The sequence below is a fragment of the Sprattus sprattus genome (genome assembly GCF_963457725.1).
Source record: "Sprattus sprattus genome assembly, chromosome: 9".
Lineage (NCBI taxonomy): Eukaryota > Metazoa > Chordata > Actinopteri > Clupeiformes > Clupeidae > Sprattus > Sprattus sprattus.
Genome location: NC_137928.1, coordinates 4,652,469 through 4,670,914, shown reverse-complemented (window position 1 = coordinate 4,670,914; position 18,446 = coordinate 4,652,469). Strand labels below are relative to the sequence as shown.

Here is an 18,446-nt window from a genome sequence, read left to right as displayed (position 1 = left end):
TATGGACTATAAGTAGCAGTATCTATAGAAGCATTACACCAATAGAAGAAGGTAGTGCAGATATGCTAAGTAAATGTAAAGTGCAGTTGTAAGTATAAGGGATGTTAGTAAATTAAATGAAAATGAGAAAATGAAATGAAAAGGTAGTAGTAATTAAATATACAGAGTAAGTTAAGGGGTATGATATAAGTACAATGAATTCACTCTGGACAAGATACGTATATAAATAGATGTATGTATGTGGCAGCCAAATTCATATTCATAACACAGTATGAAATCATCCTAAAAATCAATCAATAAGCCAATCAATCAATCCATCAACCAATGGGTTCATTTTTCAGCATTCGGAACCAAGTGTTCCGGAATACGCTAAGCGGGAGGAAAGGGACCGGCAAAATGATCCCACCTCCTTCCCTATTATCCTATGTCTTCCTTCTATGTTCGGAGGGAATACCAGACTCCTGCCTGCAGTCATTCCTGCACAATCCCTGCCAGGCGTTCCAGGAACCTTGCCAAAAACACACTTATTTGAGTGCATTTGCCTGAATCAATGGTCTTAATGAAAGACATGATGATGGTTGCTTTTTCAATAACGGTTCGGCGTACATCTGTTATCTCTGCTATTGGTTGGGGACTTCCCACAGCGGCCTGACCTCTCACTGTCACAGTCAAGCACTTGTACGCAACAACCCAACCTACCCAAATATAACACCCGTCGTCACTCATACCCAACAACCTAACCTACCCAATATAACACCCAACGACCTAACCTACCCAATATAACACCTGTACTCATACCCAACGACCTAACCTACCCAATATTACACCCACCCTCTCTCATACCCATCAACCTAACCTGCCCAATATAACACCCAACGACCTAACCTACCCAATATAACACCCAACGACCTAACCTACCCAATATAACACCCAACGACCTAACCTGCCCAATATAACACCAAACTACCTAACCTACCCAATATAAACACCCACCCTCACTCATACCTAACAACCTAACCTACCCAATATAACACCTGCCCAACCACATCCTGAGTAGCATGACACAACAGCAGGTGAAAACAGCGACATGTTCAATTTGTTGCGTGTATGTTTTTGCAGTAGTTGCGTGGATGAGTGTGTAGCCTCGGGGGGCAAACACTCCATCACGGAGTGGACAGTATCTCTGCTGAAATATGCAGGACCTCACCTCTTTGCTATCTCATTATCATCCACTTTAAGGTAGACTCCGCGATTTCTGGCAATCTGGTGATGGTATCTCTACACCAAATCAAATTACACTTCTAACTTCCCTGCCCTCGAAGCAGCGTGTTCACAGAAAAGGAAAATGGGTTGTGCTATAACAGAATTATCAAAATGCCACCACTTCTACTAGTACTACTACTACTAATAGCAGTAGCACCAATAATATTATTGGTGCTACTACTTGTAGTAATAATAATAATAAAAGCTCAGCTTTTTCTATCATAATTCTGTTTCCCTCTGAGGCTTGACTCTTTGTTGATATTTGTTTCTTTTTGTTGGCTTTATATTTCCCAGACGCAACAATAAAGAGTAAGGACCCACCGATGTCCCCAACATCCAACCATGGCCTCAAACACAAACTTGTGGGGGCGGTGTCTGTGCTGGCATTTCTATTCTGTTGCTACCTGTGCATTGGAGGGGATGGACTACTGGGAGCCAGACTAGCACCTCCTTATCCAAGTGGGAGGACTGGGCCTCCTCCGGCAAAGACACCGTGTGGTCATCCAGAGGAGACCGACCCTCTGGTCCACGTCAGTGAGTCCAGGACTTACTTAGTGTCATCGTATGTGGAGCATCGGTGGGAACACTCTCAAATTCGCACGATTGCTATTGTGAAACGCGAGGAGAAGCCTAGGTATACCTGCATGTTTTGCTGCGATGAAGAGCTCCAAAATAGCAACGCCATGGATGAGATCCACTCCGACCACTTCGGGTTTGACTACGGCACGGCGGACATCTTGTGCCCAGTCCCTGAAAATTGCTTGAAGCCCTCGCACATTGCAATTTCCACAGGGCCCCTTAGCGGCCCAAAACCTCCTGTTCTCCCCATTCGTAACCAACAGGTACGCCAGGAGTCCTTCCCTTACCAGTTTACCGTCTGCATCTCGGTGATGTACAACTACACCAACGTCATGCAGTTGGTTCAGACTCTGGAGATGTTCCGGTTGCTAGGGGCCCAGCGCGTGGCCATCTACAAGTCCAGCTGCAATGCAGCCACACAGAGAGTGCTGGATTACTATGTTAAGGCTGGCTTTGTTGAGATCATCCCCTGGCCCATAACTGAGTATATCAACGTGTCACGAGGCTGGCAGCACTCGGTGTCTCCCGGGGACCTGCACTACTTTGGGCAGATTGCGGCGCTGAACGACTGTGTGTACCGCTTCATGTACCAGACACGGTACGTGGTGCTGCAGGACCTGGACGAGATCATCGTGCCGCTGGCGGCGGACACCTGGACGGAACTGCTGCCACTGCTGGAAGGGCAGTACGGCCACCGCGCCAGCTTCGAGTTTGAGAACCACGTGTTCCGGAACACGCTGAACGGGAGGAACGCAGCGCAGCGGCCGCCGGAGTGGCTCGGGGTCGCCGGCGTGGACATCCTGGACCACGTGTGGCGCGAGCCGAACGACCCAAACGCCTTCAACAACTTCAAGGTGATCGTGAACCCCCGATTGGTGTACCGCACAACCGTGCACGGCCTTCTATCGGCGGACAGCGAAGGCGTCCGCGTGGACCATGATGTTGCCCGGCTGTACCACACCAGAGGCACCTGGCGTCATGACGTGCCCGATGACCAACTCATTCAGGACGAGCGGCTTTGGGACTATGCCCCTCGTCTCATTCCTGCTGTTTCAGACGTACTGAAGAAGACCTCTCCGAGATAGTGTTTTTTCTGTGCCACAAATGAGATTGAATTATTTTTATAAACCTGTTTGTTATATTGTTGAGGTGGTCTGCCTAAATAGTGCCTGGTGCATGAGACAAGAAATAGAGATTCCATTTAATAATTTTAAGTAAAAAATTAATAATAATTTCACCTACATGTCTTAATGGTGTTTTTTTTATATGCTACACAACAGACCATGAGCAAAATAAGCAGTCAACGCCCTGACGGAGTATTTCCACCTCGGAACTGCAATGTACCAACGACACCAGCGTCTGAAAAACACAGAATCAGACAACCTGGGTTTCAAACGTCACAAACCTAAGGAACCAATCCTGTCCACTTGCCTGGCAGGAGGGAGGGGCAATGTCGGTAGACTTACACATATAGTATGAAATTACTTGTGATTAATGAAATGGCTTTCTTCAGAAACTTTCTATGGTGCTCAAAACGTTTCTTCCTAAGGGCACATCTGGATGTTTCAATCATTTAAACCCAGGTAAGTCAGAGCTAGCAGTCGGGACCAACGTTAATTCAGTTCAATTCAATCCTATTTATGTAGTTCCAATAACAACTTAAATTTCCTCTAGGCACTTCACAAAGCCCGGAGCCTGAACCCCCTAGGGCAAGCACTAAGGTGACTGGGGAAAGGAAAAACTGCCTTTGAACAGGTAGAAACGTTGAGCAGTACCTCAGCTCAAGGGGGGGGGGGGACCCATCCGCTAAGGGACGGTCATGTAGAGAGAAAGGAGGGGGCAGATGGGAACGGGTGAGAGAACGAGAAGAGAGAATCCGAAGCGGAAGGTTTATACGTGAAATATACATAACTAATAAGTCGATAAAAATGGAGAGCGCCACCATTCAAAGTAGTAGAACAGCTTAGTAGGTATACGGTGATCTTTTAAGGTTACTATTATAAGGATGAGCAGCGCGAGACATCTCCAAAAAAAGCCTGTCTGGGCAAGACCTCTCCCAAAAGCCTGTCTAGGCAAGACCTCTACCAAAAGCCTGTCTGGGCAAGACCTCTCCAAAAAGCCTGTTTACAGTTAAAAAGTTTTATCAATGGCAGCATTGTTACCTGCAGTAACATGTCCAAAATATGACTGATGTGTTACTGACCGGTACTATGACCGAATGGAATAATGTGCTAGTTGTTTGCGTTGACCCTTACTTCAGTGTCATGACTTGTACGTGAAGTGATGATCACAATTAAAACAAGAATGGGAAAACCTCCGCCTTGTGACCTTGACCTTTGACCTTGACATCTGAAAATCTAATCAATTATTGCCATTATATTAACCAATCTCCCCACAAAGTTTGATGGAAATCGGTCCATGCGTTTCTGCGTAATCCTGCTGACAAACAAACAAACAAACAAACAAACAGACAGAGAAACAAACAAACAAACAGGGGCGAAAACATAACCTCCTTGGCGGAGGTAATAACAGACACATTACACACATATGCAACATACCTGGCTTTATTGGGCATATCTTAAAGCTGGAATTTGACTTCACCAAAACAGGTTTTTTTAAACATGAGGTATGAAGAACATAAGCATTTTAAACTCACATTAGTCTTCTATGTTCTGTTACCAGGCAAAGCGATAACATCAGACTGGATGTGAGATAAATAATACAGACAATATGATTGAGTGCCAGGGTCCATACTATATCCAGATATCCATGATTCGGTTTTAAATAATAAAAATAAAAAAATACAGTTTTTGTTTTAAAGTCTGTGTGACTTTTCCTTGGAAACATGGACGTGTGTGTCCCTCTCGTCTTAGGCAGGGCCTTCCTGAGGATGTTACACGTAGAAATAACAATGAAATGGTGTAGGAAAACAAAAACAAAAGGACAACGTTTATATGTGACTGACACTCCTGACATACCTGCACTGGCATTGCACACGTTTAATATCAGTTTGATAAGACATGTTAAAAAAAAAAAAAAAAAATTATTATTAGGTATGATTGGGCCTTTACTCTGCCTCTCCACATATATTAGGGTTCTCACAGAAACGTTGCAAAATATGCACATTATGACTTGAAAAAAACTATATAAAAAAAAAAAAACATCAGTGGCAACACACCCACACACCATAGACGTGAGCTATGAGCTGTCCTGCTCAGCACGGAAACAGCCTCACACACAGGCTCTGCGTCTGCACACACAGAAGTAAACGCCGCCTCCCTCCAAGCGAGGGCCTGTGCACAGATGCATCTGTTCCCCTATGGCCTCGCAGTGATTAGCATGAAGGACTTTGGCCACATCACTGGTATTTGTACAAGTTAACATCACTTTTTCTTTTTTTCCTTAAAAAAAAAATAAAAAAATAACTCAAAGCAATTAAAGCAAAAAAAACCTAGACTGTACATTATACAAAAATGTGAAAAGCCAATGATTGCTTAAAACGTTTATAGAAAAAAAAAACACAAAAACAAACATAAAACAAAAAAAAACCCTTGTGCTGTGAAACTGTGAACGCCTGTTCGGTCTCTTTTATTTCACCTTCCTTTGTGCAATAAGAAACAGAATTAACCTGTCAATGCATTGGCTAAGCACATGTAGAAAAGTTCTTTTTTTTTTCTTTCTTTTTGACATTTTCCCGTAGTAACTGCTGCTTCTTCTTCTACTGTTTACATGATGGTTGTGGCAAGGTGGAGGCTGTCCACACCGGATGTTAGGTCACTTCCTGTAGGGGTTTGTGGTTAACGCCGTTTACCGGACTAGATGAAAGGTCAGCCAGTACATGAAGATGGGCTGTGCAGCTGCTATGGACATGGTAAGGTACATTCGGAGTTGGTTCTTGGCCCCGCGTACCAGCACCCCTTCGGCTGCCGCCTCCGACAGGATCTTCAGACGCAGGGTGCGGATCTGTGGAAAGGAAACGAAACAAATGCTACAGTTATCATGCAGGGACAGGGTCACGGTTGGGTCACAGTCAACAAATCAACAGTCAACTTTCAGCTCATTTCTAAACCAAAGACTTGCATGGCTGGTGCACAGGCATATTGATAAGCATGCTTCCTGCACGCAGCCTCACAGCAGGCTGCAGGGAAAACAAGATAAGACTACGACTAAAACACACGTTATAATAGAACAACCTGAAAATAGAACCGATGAAATGTGAGGTGATTGAAAACATGTCGTTGTTGGCTGAAGGGCATTATGTCTCAGACCTCTCTATTGCATTGAGTTAAACACCGTTAGTTACCAAGTCATTGCCGTTTCTCTGCTGGAGTTAAACACTGTTAGTTACCAAGTCGTTGCCATTTCTCTGCTGGAGTTAAACACTGTTAGTTACCAAGTCATTGCCGTTTCTCTACTGGAGTTAAACACTGTTAGTTACCAAGTCATTGCCGTTTCTCTACTGGAGTTAAACACTGTTAGTTACCAAGTCATTTCTGCTGTTGTGAGTGTCATGTGATAAGTTGCATGTCCATAAAATTGAAATCATAAGAGAGCGACATTAAACGGATGGGTTTAACAGATGTGTGTGTGTATTTGACACCTGAAATACAAAAAAAAGAGAGATTTCCTTTCAAAATAGCACCTTACTGCAGCCCGGCAGCTTCCTACAACACAGCAAGAGTACAGACACACCCCAGCAGTGATCTAGGCACTCTCGCTCAGCCGTTCCTGTTCACACTTCTCTTACCACATACTAAAAAAAATAAAAAAAATAACTGAAGACAGCAGCTTTCACATTCACTGACGTTTTGCAGTGCATCTAGCAAGAAAAAAGTTAATCTTCGTAGCTCCCAAGTCTGCTTTAAACACAATTATGTAGAGATTCTTTGCAGCATTAGAAATCTGTGAAGCCAGGGAAAAACCTCAAGTCCCCACCTGAAATCCATCCTTGCTTTTGTGAGACAGAAATGAATCTGGCCAGTGGAAAATTACAGATGGCCCTTCTTCCTCTGGTAACTGCTCATTTGGTGGGGCCTAAGTGATGGTTTATTGTTGACCCAATCAACATTCCAGAGATGCACCGTCCCAATTGTTGATCTTCCCACCCCCTGTTAAGACTCTTATCTCAAACCTATGTGTCTGGTTCTCTCTCTCTGTGCTTTTCCATGCCGGGGTGAAACTAGGGGCAGATAAATGAATGGAAGAGTCCTAAAGTGAAATATTGCATTGTAAGATGATTTCTTTGTCATGTTTGAGTTTATTTGAATGGTCTAAGTCTCTGGGTGATAAAGTGGTCTCAGTTGTGAGGCTGCATAGATTCGTTTTACAGTTTTTTCCTATCGTTTTAGTCAATTTACCTAAACCATGTTCACATTCCCAAAACACTTAACACATTGAGCATACCAGCAGACCATGTGAACCAAACTGTGGATACTTGCCCCTATGCTTAGATACAAATGCTGGCAATGACACCTTCTTCCAAAATTCATGGATACCTGCCCCAGTCAATGTTCACTCCCGGCAAAACGCTGTGCAACTACAGCATATTTTACCAATGTTTAGATACTCTGTTCAAAACAGTTAACTTTCAGTTCAAAACCTAACTTATCAGTTATCACGTTAGATCACTGTAGATGGAAAGATGCTGCATGTGGACTGACAAATGAAGTTACTGCATATGTTTGAATAAGAAAAATTATTCTTATTTTAGCAGATAGTTTATTTATTTGATTTTAATTATTATTATTTTAGTTTTCCTGTGCACCATAGTTCTTGGTGAATTGGCATGGAATTCCTTTTTTGAAATACAGCTAGACAGGCAGAATTTAGCAACTTTAGTGATTGTATGGGATATTCTGGCCTTTCACAACTCCCGCCAAGTCACAGGGTGGTTTGCAGCGCATCCTAGGATGGTGTCCCTATTCCTGCCGCCGTACTCTCCTTTCCTCAACCCCATTGAGATTTTTTCTCCGCATGGAGATGGAAGGTCTATGACCAACGCCCACAGGACCAGATGTCACTTTTAGAGGCAATTGCTGCTGGGTGTATGGACATAGCCCCCGAAGACATCCAGGCCTGGATAAGGCATGCACAAAGATTTTATCCACGATGAATTGCAAGAGAAACCATATGTTACGATGTTGACGAAAATCTGTTGTGTTTGTGATTTGTGTCTTGATCAAATACAGTATTACGTAATTTCCCCCCCCAAAAAAAATCTTATTTTAGGTTTCTTATATACACTCATTTACTGTATTTGCAATTACAGTAAAGTACATTTACAACACTTGTCAATTGTGACATCTATTGTGAGAGGGAAACCGACATATGAACACTGTCAGCAGATTCTCGGCTTGGATTGACATATTTCAGCATTTTAGAATGATTTGTTTACGGTCATATTACAAACTTTATTACTGTAGTCCAAAGAAGTGTTTGTGTGTGTTTTTTCTCTTTTTTCAATGCAACACTACAGGAAATCTATGCCAAACTGGAGGACACAGCAACATTTTTTATATGCAATTGGCAATGCTTCAAGATGTTAGTGTTTTTTAGGTCATTGTGTTCTGAGAGGAAACATGTGTTAAGTTATGGCAGCATTGGTTGTGGTGTGGTTGTTGTAGTGCATTTTGCACCAAAGGTTAACAGATATGCAGAGGTGTGTGTCTCTAAAGCCCACTGTGTTAAGTGATAGGGAAAAGTGACCATGGTATGGGTACATGACCGAAAACGATAGGAAAAAACTGTAACATGGATCTCAGAGACATGAGAATTTTGGTCTCTGTGAGTCGTAAGGTAACCTCCCTCTGGAGGGGGCAAACGTATGTCTGTGTAAATGTGTGATCATAAGCATGAGAAACCACTGATCATGTGGGTAATTATTGAACCAGATGCAGGACTAAAATGGGAACTTAAGGGTAAGACAGTCAAAGAACTTGGAGCATTCTGTATCCAGATCTCCCTCACAACCGTGTGAGCAGTCACTTCTAAGCAGCCAGGTATGTTCATGTTCTCTAAGTGGTTTCATGTTGTGTTTTAGACTTATATTCACTTTAGACTTGTTGGATTTGTAAACTGTAGTAGTCACTTGTACCTGACGTAATCAATTGGTAATTCTGACCCACTGTGCCCTCTTAAGAAATTCTTAACTAGAGAAGTCCTCTTCTTAGGTTCCGGTGTTTCCACAGATGACAGGCTAGAGGTAAAACTTTGAGGGAACTGGCTATCTCAACTGGACTACACTTGCTACAGAGAGCTGTTAATTGTATTATGTAGCGGTGGTTTGCCGACCAGCCTCTGGACTGGATCGAATGGTTATACGGAATCGTACTGAAGCCTGGCACAAGCTGCAAGGTCCCGTAACAGGACTGTAAGACCTCGGAGCTAGATCCAGAATAGTTTCAGCCTGTGTCGGGGAATATGTCAAGATGTAAATCGGCCAGACGCCTCTTCCAGACGTCTCTACCCTCATTGGTCAAGGAACGTTACGTTAAGAGAAGAGCATTAACTCCAAATCCTGGTTTCTCTCTGAAAGGTTTAAGCTGTATGCTGTAAGACTCATGTGTGACTACTGTTACCTGCATAGCACAGATTAAACCTAAACCCTCTTTGTATTTTCCTACCCCCTACATGATCCACCCCCACATCAGCAAAGTCAGGTATCATAATGGGATATAATAATGGTATGCACGTGTTATCGGTTGTCACGTTAATCTTTAAATAGACTCAGCATATCGATTCTTTAACAGACTGTCCGCTAACTGTCGCAGCTACGCTATTTAACACACACCCCTCCTCCCCAATCTCATTATTAATTTCATATTTCTTTTTTTATTTTCAGTTTGTGGGCAAGTTTCTGTAGAAATAAGTTCCTTCTCAGTGGATGTCTTTCACCCCTAGCTTACACCAACCTGCCTGGTTTGTCTTATGTTAACATTACCTTTTACCAAAACTTGACTTGCCGGAGTTACATGTTAGTCATTTAGGAGTTGATATCGGACCACATGAGACTACCATCCAATGTACTCACCATGAAGACAAAGATGGAGACGCAGCACCACAGGAGTGAGAGGTAGTAGCCCGTCCTCCCAAAGAGGAGGCCTGCCACCACCCCGACTATCATGCTGAGAGGAGGAGAGGAGAGGAGAGGAGAGGAGAGGAAGGGAGAGGAGAGAGGAGAGATAAGAGGAAGCACAAGCAAACAAAAATCTACATCAACACATTTAATGGGAAGGGAGAGAGAGAGGAGAGATAAGAGGAAGCACAAGCACACAAAAATCTACATCAACACATTTAACTCTTTCTAAAAAAAAATAAAAAAAAAAACTGGCCTGTACAGGTAGCCCAAAAAAAACGTCCCATATTTACGGCTAAACGTCTGTCTCAAGAGCCCATATTCACGGCTAAACATCTGTCTCAAGAGCCCATATTCACGGCTAAACATCTGTCTCAAGAGCCCATATTCACGGCTAAACATTTGTCTCAAGAGCCAATATTCACTGCTAAACATCTGTCTCAAGAGCCAATATTCACTGCTAAACATCTGTCTCAAGAGCCCATATTCCTGAGGAGATAAGAGCAGCAGTAGGCTGGGCCTCACCCCACATATTTGTATCCAGAGAACGCCACCAGGTCGATGGTAGTGAGGTCTGTGTTGACTGTGATCAGGTAGAGGCTGAGTAGAGTGGCTAGGACCTCGATGATGAGCCACACCAGCGCCGAGCTGGCCTGCATGCCCAGGATCTCAGGGGTGAACCTACGACACACACACACACACACACACACACACACACACACACACACACACACACACACACACACACACACACACACACACACACACACACACACACACGATAAATATAAACAAACTGCTGATTTAGTTGTGTGAAAAGGCAGGGTATGTCGGGTGGCCTTCGGCTTTGGATAAAAGCAGCCGCCAAACGACTTAACCTAATTACTGTTTGCATGTCGATGACGAGAAAGTACAAACAAGTCAGGATATTTTGAGAGCCATTTCATCTAAGTGCAGTTACAAACACCACTGACGGATACTAAACAGGGCCGACCAGGCCAACCACAGTAAGAACCGAGCTCAAAAGCAGCCTCTGCTGCAAAGCACATCTTATCAGCAGTCAAACTACCAACTAACTTCCGTTCACACGCTACAAATCAAACCCAAACCTTCCAAACCTCAAGCTGCAGACATATCTGACGGTCACAAGAGATGGTTTTTCATTAAAAAAAAAACATCATGAGAGAATTAAAGAAAAGAAACCACTACTACAGTAGACGTATACATATATGAAGAGATCTGTAAGGGCCAAGAAACACAGGTAGTGGACACAGACCAATGACATATTTCCATCAGGCCTCCTGCGGAGGCTATGTCAATTAAGCCCAGATTTTAGCGGTTTCATTTCAAAACAGAGTGCAGTTCCTTTCATGTAGAAACAGTAGAAGTATTAGTAGAAGAAATAGTAGTTTTTTTTTATTTTGTCATAGAAAAATCGTGATGTACTAATAATGACTTGGTACTATAGGCTCCAGACGTGTGACACACACTTGTGACCAAAATTAAAATTTTAATCGAATTGTAATGAAGAGTGGGACAGAAAATGAGAGTGAGAAGAGGTGGGGAGTGGACAGGAGAAATGACATCAGGCCGGAATCAAACCTGTGTCCTCCATGGGCATCAAGCCCAAATGTGGTGACCATAGTAATTTCTATCTGGTGAGAAGGCTGACTGGACACACTGCAGACCTCACTTGTGACCAGGGTCTTTTCTAACAGGTGAGAAGGCTGACTCTGGACAGACTGCAGGCTTTGCTCAGGGTTCATGTGTGAAGGAGGCGTATGGGTAGAGTGCAAGTAAAAGTAAGAATCCCAGACGAACTAATTCTATAGATCAGTTTTGAAAGACCTGTATCATTCACACATTAACGTAGACACACATAAACTATACATTTATATATATATGCATATAAACTGCCATGCTGTAGTCTCAGGGGTTAGTAAGCATATCCTCCTGAGAGGGAGAGAGGATTTTCGCTTGCGTTTACCTGTTTTGTGTTCCAAGCGCTAAGCCAGCCACCAGGACGTACGTGATGAAGCCCATGACTGGTAGAGACACAGAAGCACACAGGAGCGTTAGCGGAGGCTGACAGAGTTGACAGGGGCAGCACACACACACACACACACACACGCACGCACGCAAGCACGCACGCACGCAAGCCACAGGATTCCCGTCTTCAAGAAGGGCAAGAGGAAGGGGGAGGCTAACACTTCGATCCAAAAAATTCAGATCAGAATAAGCCCCTTACATCGTTAATCTCCGATTATTTCTATAATAAGGTGTGAGCAAAACAACGGCAGAAGCAAAACTAGGCAAACCGTTTGGTAAATTAAAATGTAGGCCTAGTTGTCAGTCGGTCTTTTGCAACTAACTGTTGCCTTGTCATGTGAAACTAAAGATGTTGCAGTCAATATGCTAAAGCAGACTCAAGACAGACTAAACCATGTCACTTGCTTAAAGCAGCATGTGGTGTTCGTAACTCGTGACTCACACCCTTCGGTTTCTAAAGCATAATGTTACACCTTTAGTGCCTAAAACATGGGACTTATTCTATGCCACAGCCTGTTGCTATCAAATTCTTAGGTACTCTGTGTTTAATTACAGAGATAACAAGTGTTCTCACAACAACCACAAAGTTATCACGATCAGTAAAGCTATCTATGGTTAGCTTCTGCTCACCTTGTGAAATTGGTGATGCATTAGGTAAGTGACTTGTTTTGTGGTCCGTTACTTTTCGCTTTTAGCAGAGGGATAGTAACAGACATATATTAAAGATAAAAGTGTATACGACATACACATTTAATTAAACTAAATTGAATGCAGGGTCTCTCAAGCAGTTAAACTACCATGGGCGTTATTTTGTTGATTTTCCAAAACCCTATTGATTCTCTCATATTCTTCCTGTTTGTTTGTTACCCTTTGGAGTCTATCCAGGGCACAGCAAATACATAACTCAGCAATAACAGACCACAGAGTCCTGACACGTATTTTCAGCTCCTGAACCTTACCTGGAATGTACAAGTCCGGGGCGTTTATGTCAAAGCGTGGTGCCACTGGGGTATCCTGCTGGTAGCTCACTTCCCAGTTCTAGACAAAGAGACAGAACACCACAAGGGATTTCAAAACAGTGAATGGGGAAGCGCGGACACATCTGATGTACTACTTAGGCACACATATGGAGTAAACAGCTGTGATTGCAATTATGCAAAGGAAGGGTGACTTCAGAGAAGGGATCCCCCGTGATCAAGGGAAAGATCGTCTCTGCCATCTTGAAACCTCCAGCTGAGCAAAAACAGGACTGAACCATTTCATCAGTGAGCTTTCAGGGGGGTGATGAGGTAGCTCAGGCCTCGAGGAAGTGTTATTGGCTCTATATAAATACATACAATGAGCTCATGGATACTCATTGGTGACACTTATTGATCCATAATGAAGGAACACTGCTGTCACCCCTTAAACACAGTGAGGAGGATGGAAATGTGCGGGATATCAGTGTTCTCACAAACCTTTTTTTTTTTTTTTAAGATATATTTTTGGGTTATTATGCCTTTAATCAAACAGGACCATAGAGAGAGAGAGACAGGAAGAGACCTGGAGAGAGGATTGGGAAATGACCGGAAGCCGGACGGAACCCGGGTCTCCAGGCACATTCCAACCCAATCATGGTACCGGGATGCTGCTGCTTGTGCCACAGCCACCCCCCCCCCCCCCTCCTCCTTCCCAAACTAGTGGACAATCTCCCCACACCCAACCTCTCTGGTACATGTTTGTTTTGCCATCGCGACAAGGGTATCCCTCAAAACGTTTGCATAGGGAATGCAAAAGTAGCTAAAAATAAAAATTATAGGCTAATCATTTAAAAATGATGTGAGAGGACACGGACACGGTGGTGGATATTTTCACAAGGAAGGACCAGAGGAAACTACTCCTTTCCACCTTACTGTATAATTGTTCTTTGACATTGGTGGTAGCTTTGAATTCTATGAAAGAAAGAGGCAATATGCTGCGATGGTAGCTGCTAGACTCAAGAGTGTATTCAGCACACTATACTTGACCACTGCACAGGTAATGCCAGGCCTTTCCACCGGTGTAACCACCTCAGGTGTATTTCAGACCTGTGGGAAACAACGCCATTTTACCACTCTGGATCACGACTAAGCAAACAGACTGACATGTGCTTGCATTCCAGAATCAGAATCAGAATCAGAATTTGAGAAGGAACCCAACCAATACCAGTGAATGTGCTTGTGCTTGGCCAACTGGGGTTTGGAGAAGTAAGAAACGATCTGAAACTGCACCTGGCATTACCGTTCTCATTAGCGGGTTCTAAATATAGCCTGTGATCTTTAAATAGCCGCTATCTTGTTACCAAAGCACAAGAGCTTTCTCTCATCATATCCATTCTCTGCTGCCCTGTCCATCATTTGTCTCAGGATTCAATCTGATTCAGTCTGACAATCGAACAAAAATGGAGGGAAATGCGTAACTCTTGCGCTGGGCAGTTGAAGGAAAAAAATCATAAACACGTATAAATAAAGTCCACTAAACACTGCCATGCTTTAGTGTCAGACATTATTTAACCAATGTTGTTTCAAGGCAGGCCTATATAGAGTGTGATTAACAATAAAACACTGTCTCAACCTAAAGGCCATGAGAATTAGCACCAAGGCAAGGGGACAAGTCAAAGTTAAGTTTTAACAGGACAAAGCCTTAAGAAGAACCCAGCTCGGAAGGGGGAACCCATCTACCTGGGGTCAGCTCATAAAAGCGACAGAATAAAAAGAGAAAGAAGGACAGGGAGAAAGATAGGAGAAAGAACAAGAGAAAGGGAAACCTGTGTATAGCCAAGCACTAACCAATGAGTATGCATATGTGACCACGTATAAAAACATGAGTGAATAAAGTATCGACAGTAGAGTGAAGAGTGAGTGGTGGTTTAAACAGTAACAAAGATGTTCAGTGTAATCTATATGATGGGCAGGGCAGTAAAATGCTTTTAGGTACCTCGTGCATGTAGGGAAACACCAGCAGTCCGAGTTTCTTCCCTACATAGATAGTGTCCACTGCAAAGTAGTACTTCAGTTTGGATATGGGGATGAATCTGTCGAGCTGAGGGAGAAAATCAAATCAAACAAATGTGGGATGGGTCAAATATCAAGGGGCATCCAGCGAACACCAGACACAGAGCTTAGAGAAATTCACAAGTTTACAAAGCATTTCAGCTACAACTAACCAAACTGGCTGCATGCCACGTTCTAACTAATTGGCCGACTCTCCCTCCTCAAAAAGTGTGTCTCTCTTCGTCTCTGTGTATTCATCTCCTTCCCCGTTTTAAAATAAAAGTCCATTTACACTTTTTGTATGTCTTTAAAGCTGGCAGTCTATTTTGAAGGCCTTGATGGTCTTCTACGAAACCATCAGAAACCACAGTGATAAAGAGAAGTTAAAAAGAGGCTATTAACAGGGTAACCACCCATCTTCCCCAGTCCTGGTTTAGTTGCTAGCAAGTATTTTGAAGCCACATTTGTGGGGTCTGCAACTACATGATCTGGTCTCAAAAAAAGACAGACATATTTTGTGATTCAATAAAACAGAACGACGAGATGCATGTGACAGACATGTGCCAATACAGGATATGCATGTGTCAGCCACTTGCCAATACGGGATATGAATTTTTCAAGACAACTACTTCCATGGGAGAGTGGACAGATTACTTTTATTTATCTATAAAATATACAATAAGATAGATATCAATAGGATATAGAATTATATCATATCATCTCTGTTATCTCTTATACCCCTGGTTCATTAAAGTCAAAGTGAATTTTTTTTAATTGAGAAATGACTTCACCTTAAACCATTTGCAATAGGCAAGATATGAATGGACTAACACAGACCACTCAAATGTCTGCAAACACTGTAAAGCATAACAACATCCTCAGCACTACAGAGAGAAACACGTAAGTATATGTGAGTGTCTGTGGTTTTAACTCATAAACTCACACGTACTGTAGCCCCTTACTACTGCTGACAGCATACTGATTAATTTGAGGGCATCCACTATCTCATTGAATGCAAATGCCTTAGCAAAATAGATTTGACTATACCAGTCAAAAGTTTGGACACACCTTCAATCTTTTGGAGATGTTTTTTCTTCACTTTCCTTATTTCCTACATTGTAGATTAATACTGAAGACATTTAATCTACGAAAGAACACATATGGAATGATGTACTAAACAAAAAAAGTGTTATCTACCATGTAGAAAATAATAAAGGTAAAGAAAAAAACTTCTCAAAAAATGAGATGGTGTGTCCAAACTTTTGACTGGTACTGTATATTATATGTAAAAGGGCTCACATTTTTGTCCATCATATCCTTGCCCTGGCTGGCCAGGCTGCTCCCATAGGCCATGGCCAGGTTAGACATGGGGTCGGAGAGTAGTGTCTGGGCAGGGTAGCCGCCTGGTCCCTTTTCCTGGCCTCTGCCATAGCCGGCCGCCCCTGGTCCGGCGCTAGTGTCCTCAAACAGCGGGCTGGGCTCAGCGGCGTCTGTGGAAGTGGTCCTCATCCTCATTTTGGGCGCTTGAAGGGAAAATACATAAATTAGTGAGTGAGTGAGTGAGTGAGTGAGTGAGTGAGTGAGTGAGTGATGAGTGAGTGAATAGGCATGAGATACTGTGTGTGTGTGTGTGTGACTGGCCTCTCCAGTACGTGCACAAGACAGCTCAAACTTTTGACTGTGCCAGTAAGCACCGCAGTGAAGTCTGATTTCCACACGACAACACTGCTCTCAGTCATTTGGAAACAAAAATATTTTGGTCATGCGGTCCTCATGGGCCTGCCCCAAAGAAATAAAATAAACCCTGAGGCGGAAAGTGGAAGACAATTTAATGCACCTCCAAGTTCACTGTATAAAATATTAGGACAACTTTGCAACAATTAGGCCGAGGTGGGCGTTGACACAAAACTAGGCTTAGACATGACAAAAGACAAAGGTGAAAGTTAGTGATTTAGTAGCCATGTATGGGAACTCCTAATGACCAATTTAGTGCCAGATGTGTCAGATCTCATCCTCCGGCCAAACAATCAAATGTAAGCCTAAGGTTGCTTTCGGTTTAAAAATACTTCAAAACAAACATGGCCATCCTCGGAAGTATGACAGTGATGTTCACTTAGCCTATTTGCACTGCTAATTTTAACAAATGTTACTTTTCAGTAACGATGTACGTTAAGAACACGTCCTGTGTAGCATAACATTAATAACGTAAACAGTTTGCCTTATAAGAAGTCTTTTAAATTGCTATGAACAACTACATAGCGGAGAGCATTAGATATTAGTTTGCCTCTTACGGTGGCAGCAGGGCACCCAGGACAAATATAGCGGACTCTACTGTCTACGTGGAAACTGATATGGTTAGCACATTAGCGAGCTACTGCTAATAAAATGGATAAATTCTGCTTCGCGTTGACAAACGTTTCTAGCTCATCAGAGTTGTCTGGGAAGTACTTCAATAGATTTTCGGCAGTAAAGCAATGACAATTCAGGTCTTCAGAACCGACAATTTCAATACGGTACAACAATACACTGGCTACACTGCTACCTAGCTAAATTACCATTAATCTCTGCAACTCTCTGTTAGCTCGGGATGACTTCCTACCGGCTTTTACTGTCACTATACCCTACGGCAAGGTGTATTCCGTTGATGGGACAGAACAGACTCTGACAGCTAACTGGCTAAAATAAGATTTGCCATTATACTGTCTATCTGTTTCTAATCTAGGACATCAAGTACTATTGGGAGACAGCTCCTATGAAACCCTTGATAGTAGCTAAAGTTAGCTTGGTTGGCTAAAGGGGGTTAGCATTGGCTAGTTTATGATGGCTAGTAGAAGTTAGCTTTTCAACACATCAAAGTAACAGGACGTACGTAACTTACGCTGTCTGAAGCCACTGTGTGCTGAATAATCCATGCCAATGATATCACGTGAAGTCAGTATAATTATACCAATGCCTTCAAAATACCCAATTTAAGTTACTCCAGGGAAGATCACTCATCCTAGCCAGCCACACTGCTCTCTTTCTTGAAAACGAAATTAGCTGTTCCAGGCACGGGACCAATGACAAGGCTAGTTCAAAATTCTAACCAATGAAATAAAACAGCACAGCTTGCAGCCAAACCCATATTTGCTGGAAAAGGTTCGTTACGTAACAATTATGGCCAATCATTAACCGGGGACGGGACAAGCAGACGATTGACAGTGCAACAAGGAACTCCGTGAATGCATTTCATGTATTTTGGTAGAGTTTTTGCATTCATAAAAATAAAAAAATAAATCACATCATGAAACCACCCCAAGCCAAACAGTAATAATCAGCTTTGCATTCACGCGCGACTGCAGTTTAAACATGGGGACTGTCATCGTGCATACATTGTACGTGAATATGCCAATCCTAGTATTAAAGTAGAAAGCACTGATGAGCCTGGGATGGCATGTCAATAGACTAATCCTTTGATTCCACCAATGGGA

The 18,446-nt window shown here is 42.9% G+C and overlaps 2 protein-coding genes across 3 annotated transcripts; one reads left to right on the top strand and one right to left on the bottom strand.

Annotated features, from left to right (window-relative positions):
- Nucleotides 1–1,586: 1,586 nt before the first annotated feature.
- On the top strand, nt 1,587–2,927 carry LOC308369994 (uncharacterized protein; the record flags this gene model as incomplete). The annotated part of the gene is made up of 1 exon (XM_080844553.1): nt 1,587–2,927. The coding sequence occupies one exon, from the start codon at nt 1,587–1,589 to the stop codon at nt 2,925–2,927; it is 1,341 nt and encodes a 446-aa protein (XP_080700679.1).
- A 1,990-nt stretch (nt 2,928–4,917) lies between these two features.
- yif1b (Yip1 interacting factor homolog B) lies at nt 4,918–17,979 on the bottom strand. Of its 2 annotated transcripts, none has more exons than XM_080844796.1 (8): nt 17,855–17,979; nt 16,276–16,499; nt 14,921–15,025; nt 12,925–13,003; nt 11,904–11,961; nt 10,442–10,597; nt 9,872–9,965; nt 4,918–5,805 (listed from the first exon to the last, which is right to left on the bottom strand). In XM_080844796.1, exons 1-8 carry the CDS (start codon nt 17,886–17,888, stop codon nt 5,650–5,652), a joined length of 906 nt encoding a protein of 301 aa, XP_080700922.1. In that variant the 5' UTR covers nt 17,889–17,979; the 3' UTR covers nt 4,918–5,649. The 2 variants fall into 2 exon arrangements, with proteins under 2 accessions (XP_080700922.1, XP_080700921.1); XM_080844795.1 differs by having other exon boundaries at nt 17,846–17,975.
- Nucleotides 17,980–18,446: the final 467 nt, after the last annotated feature.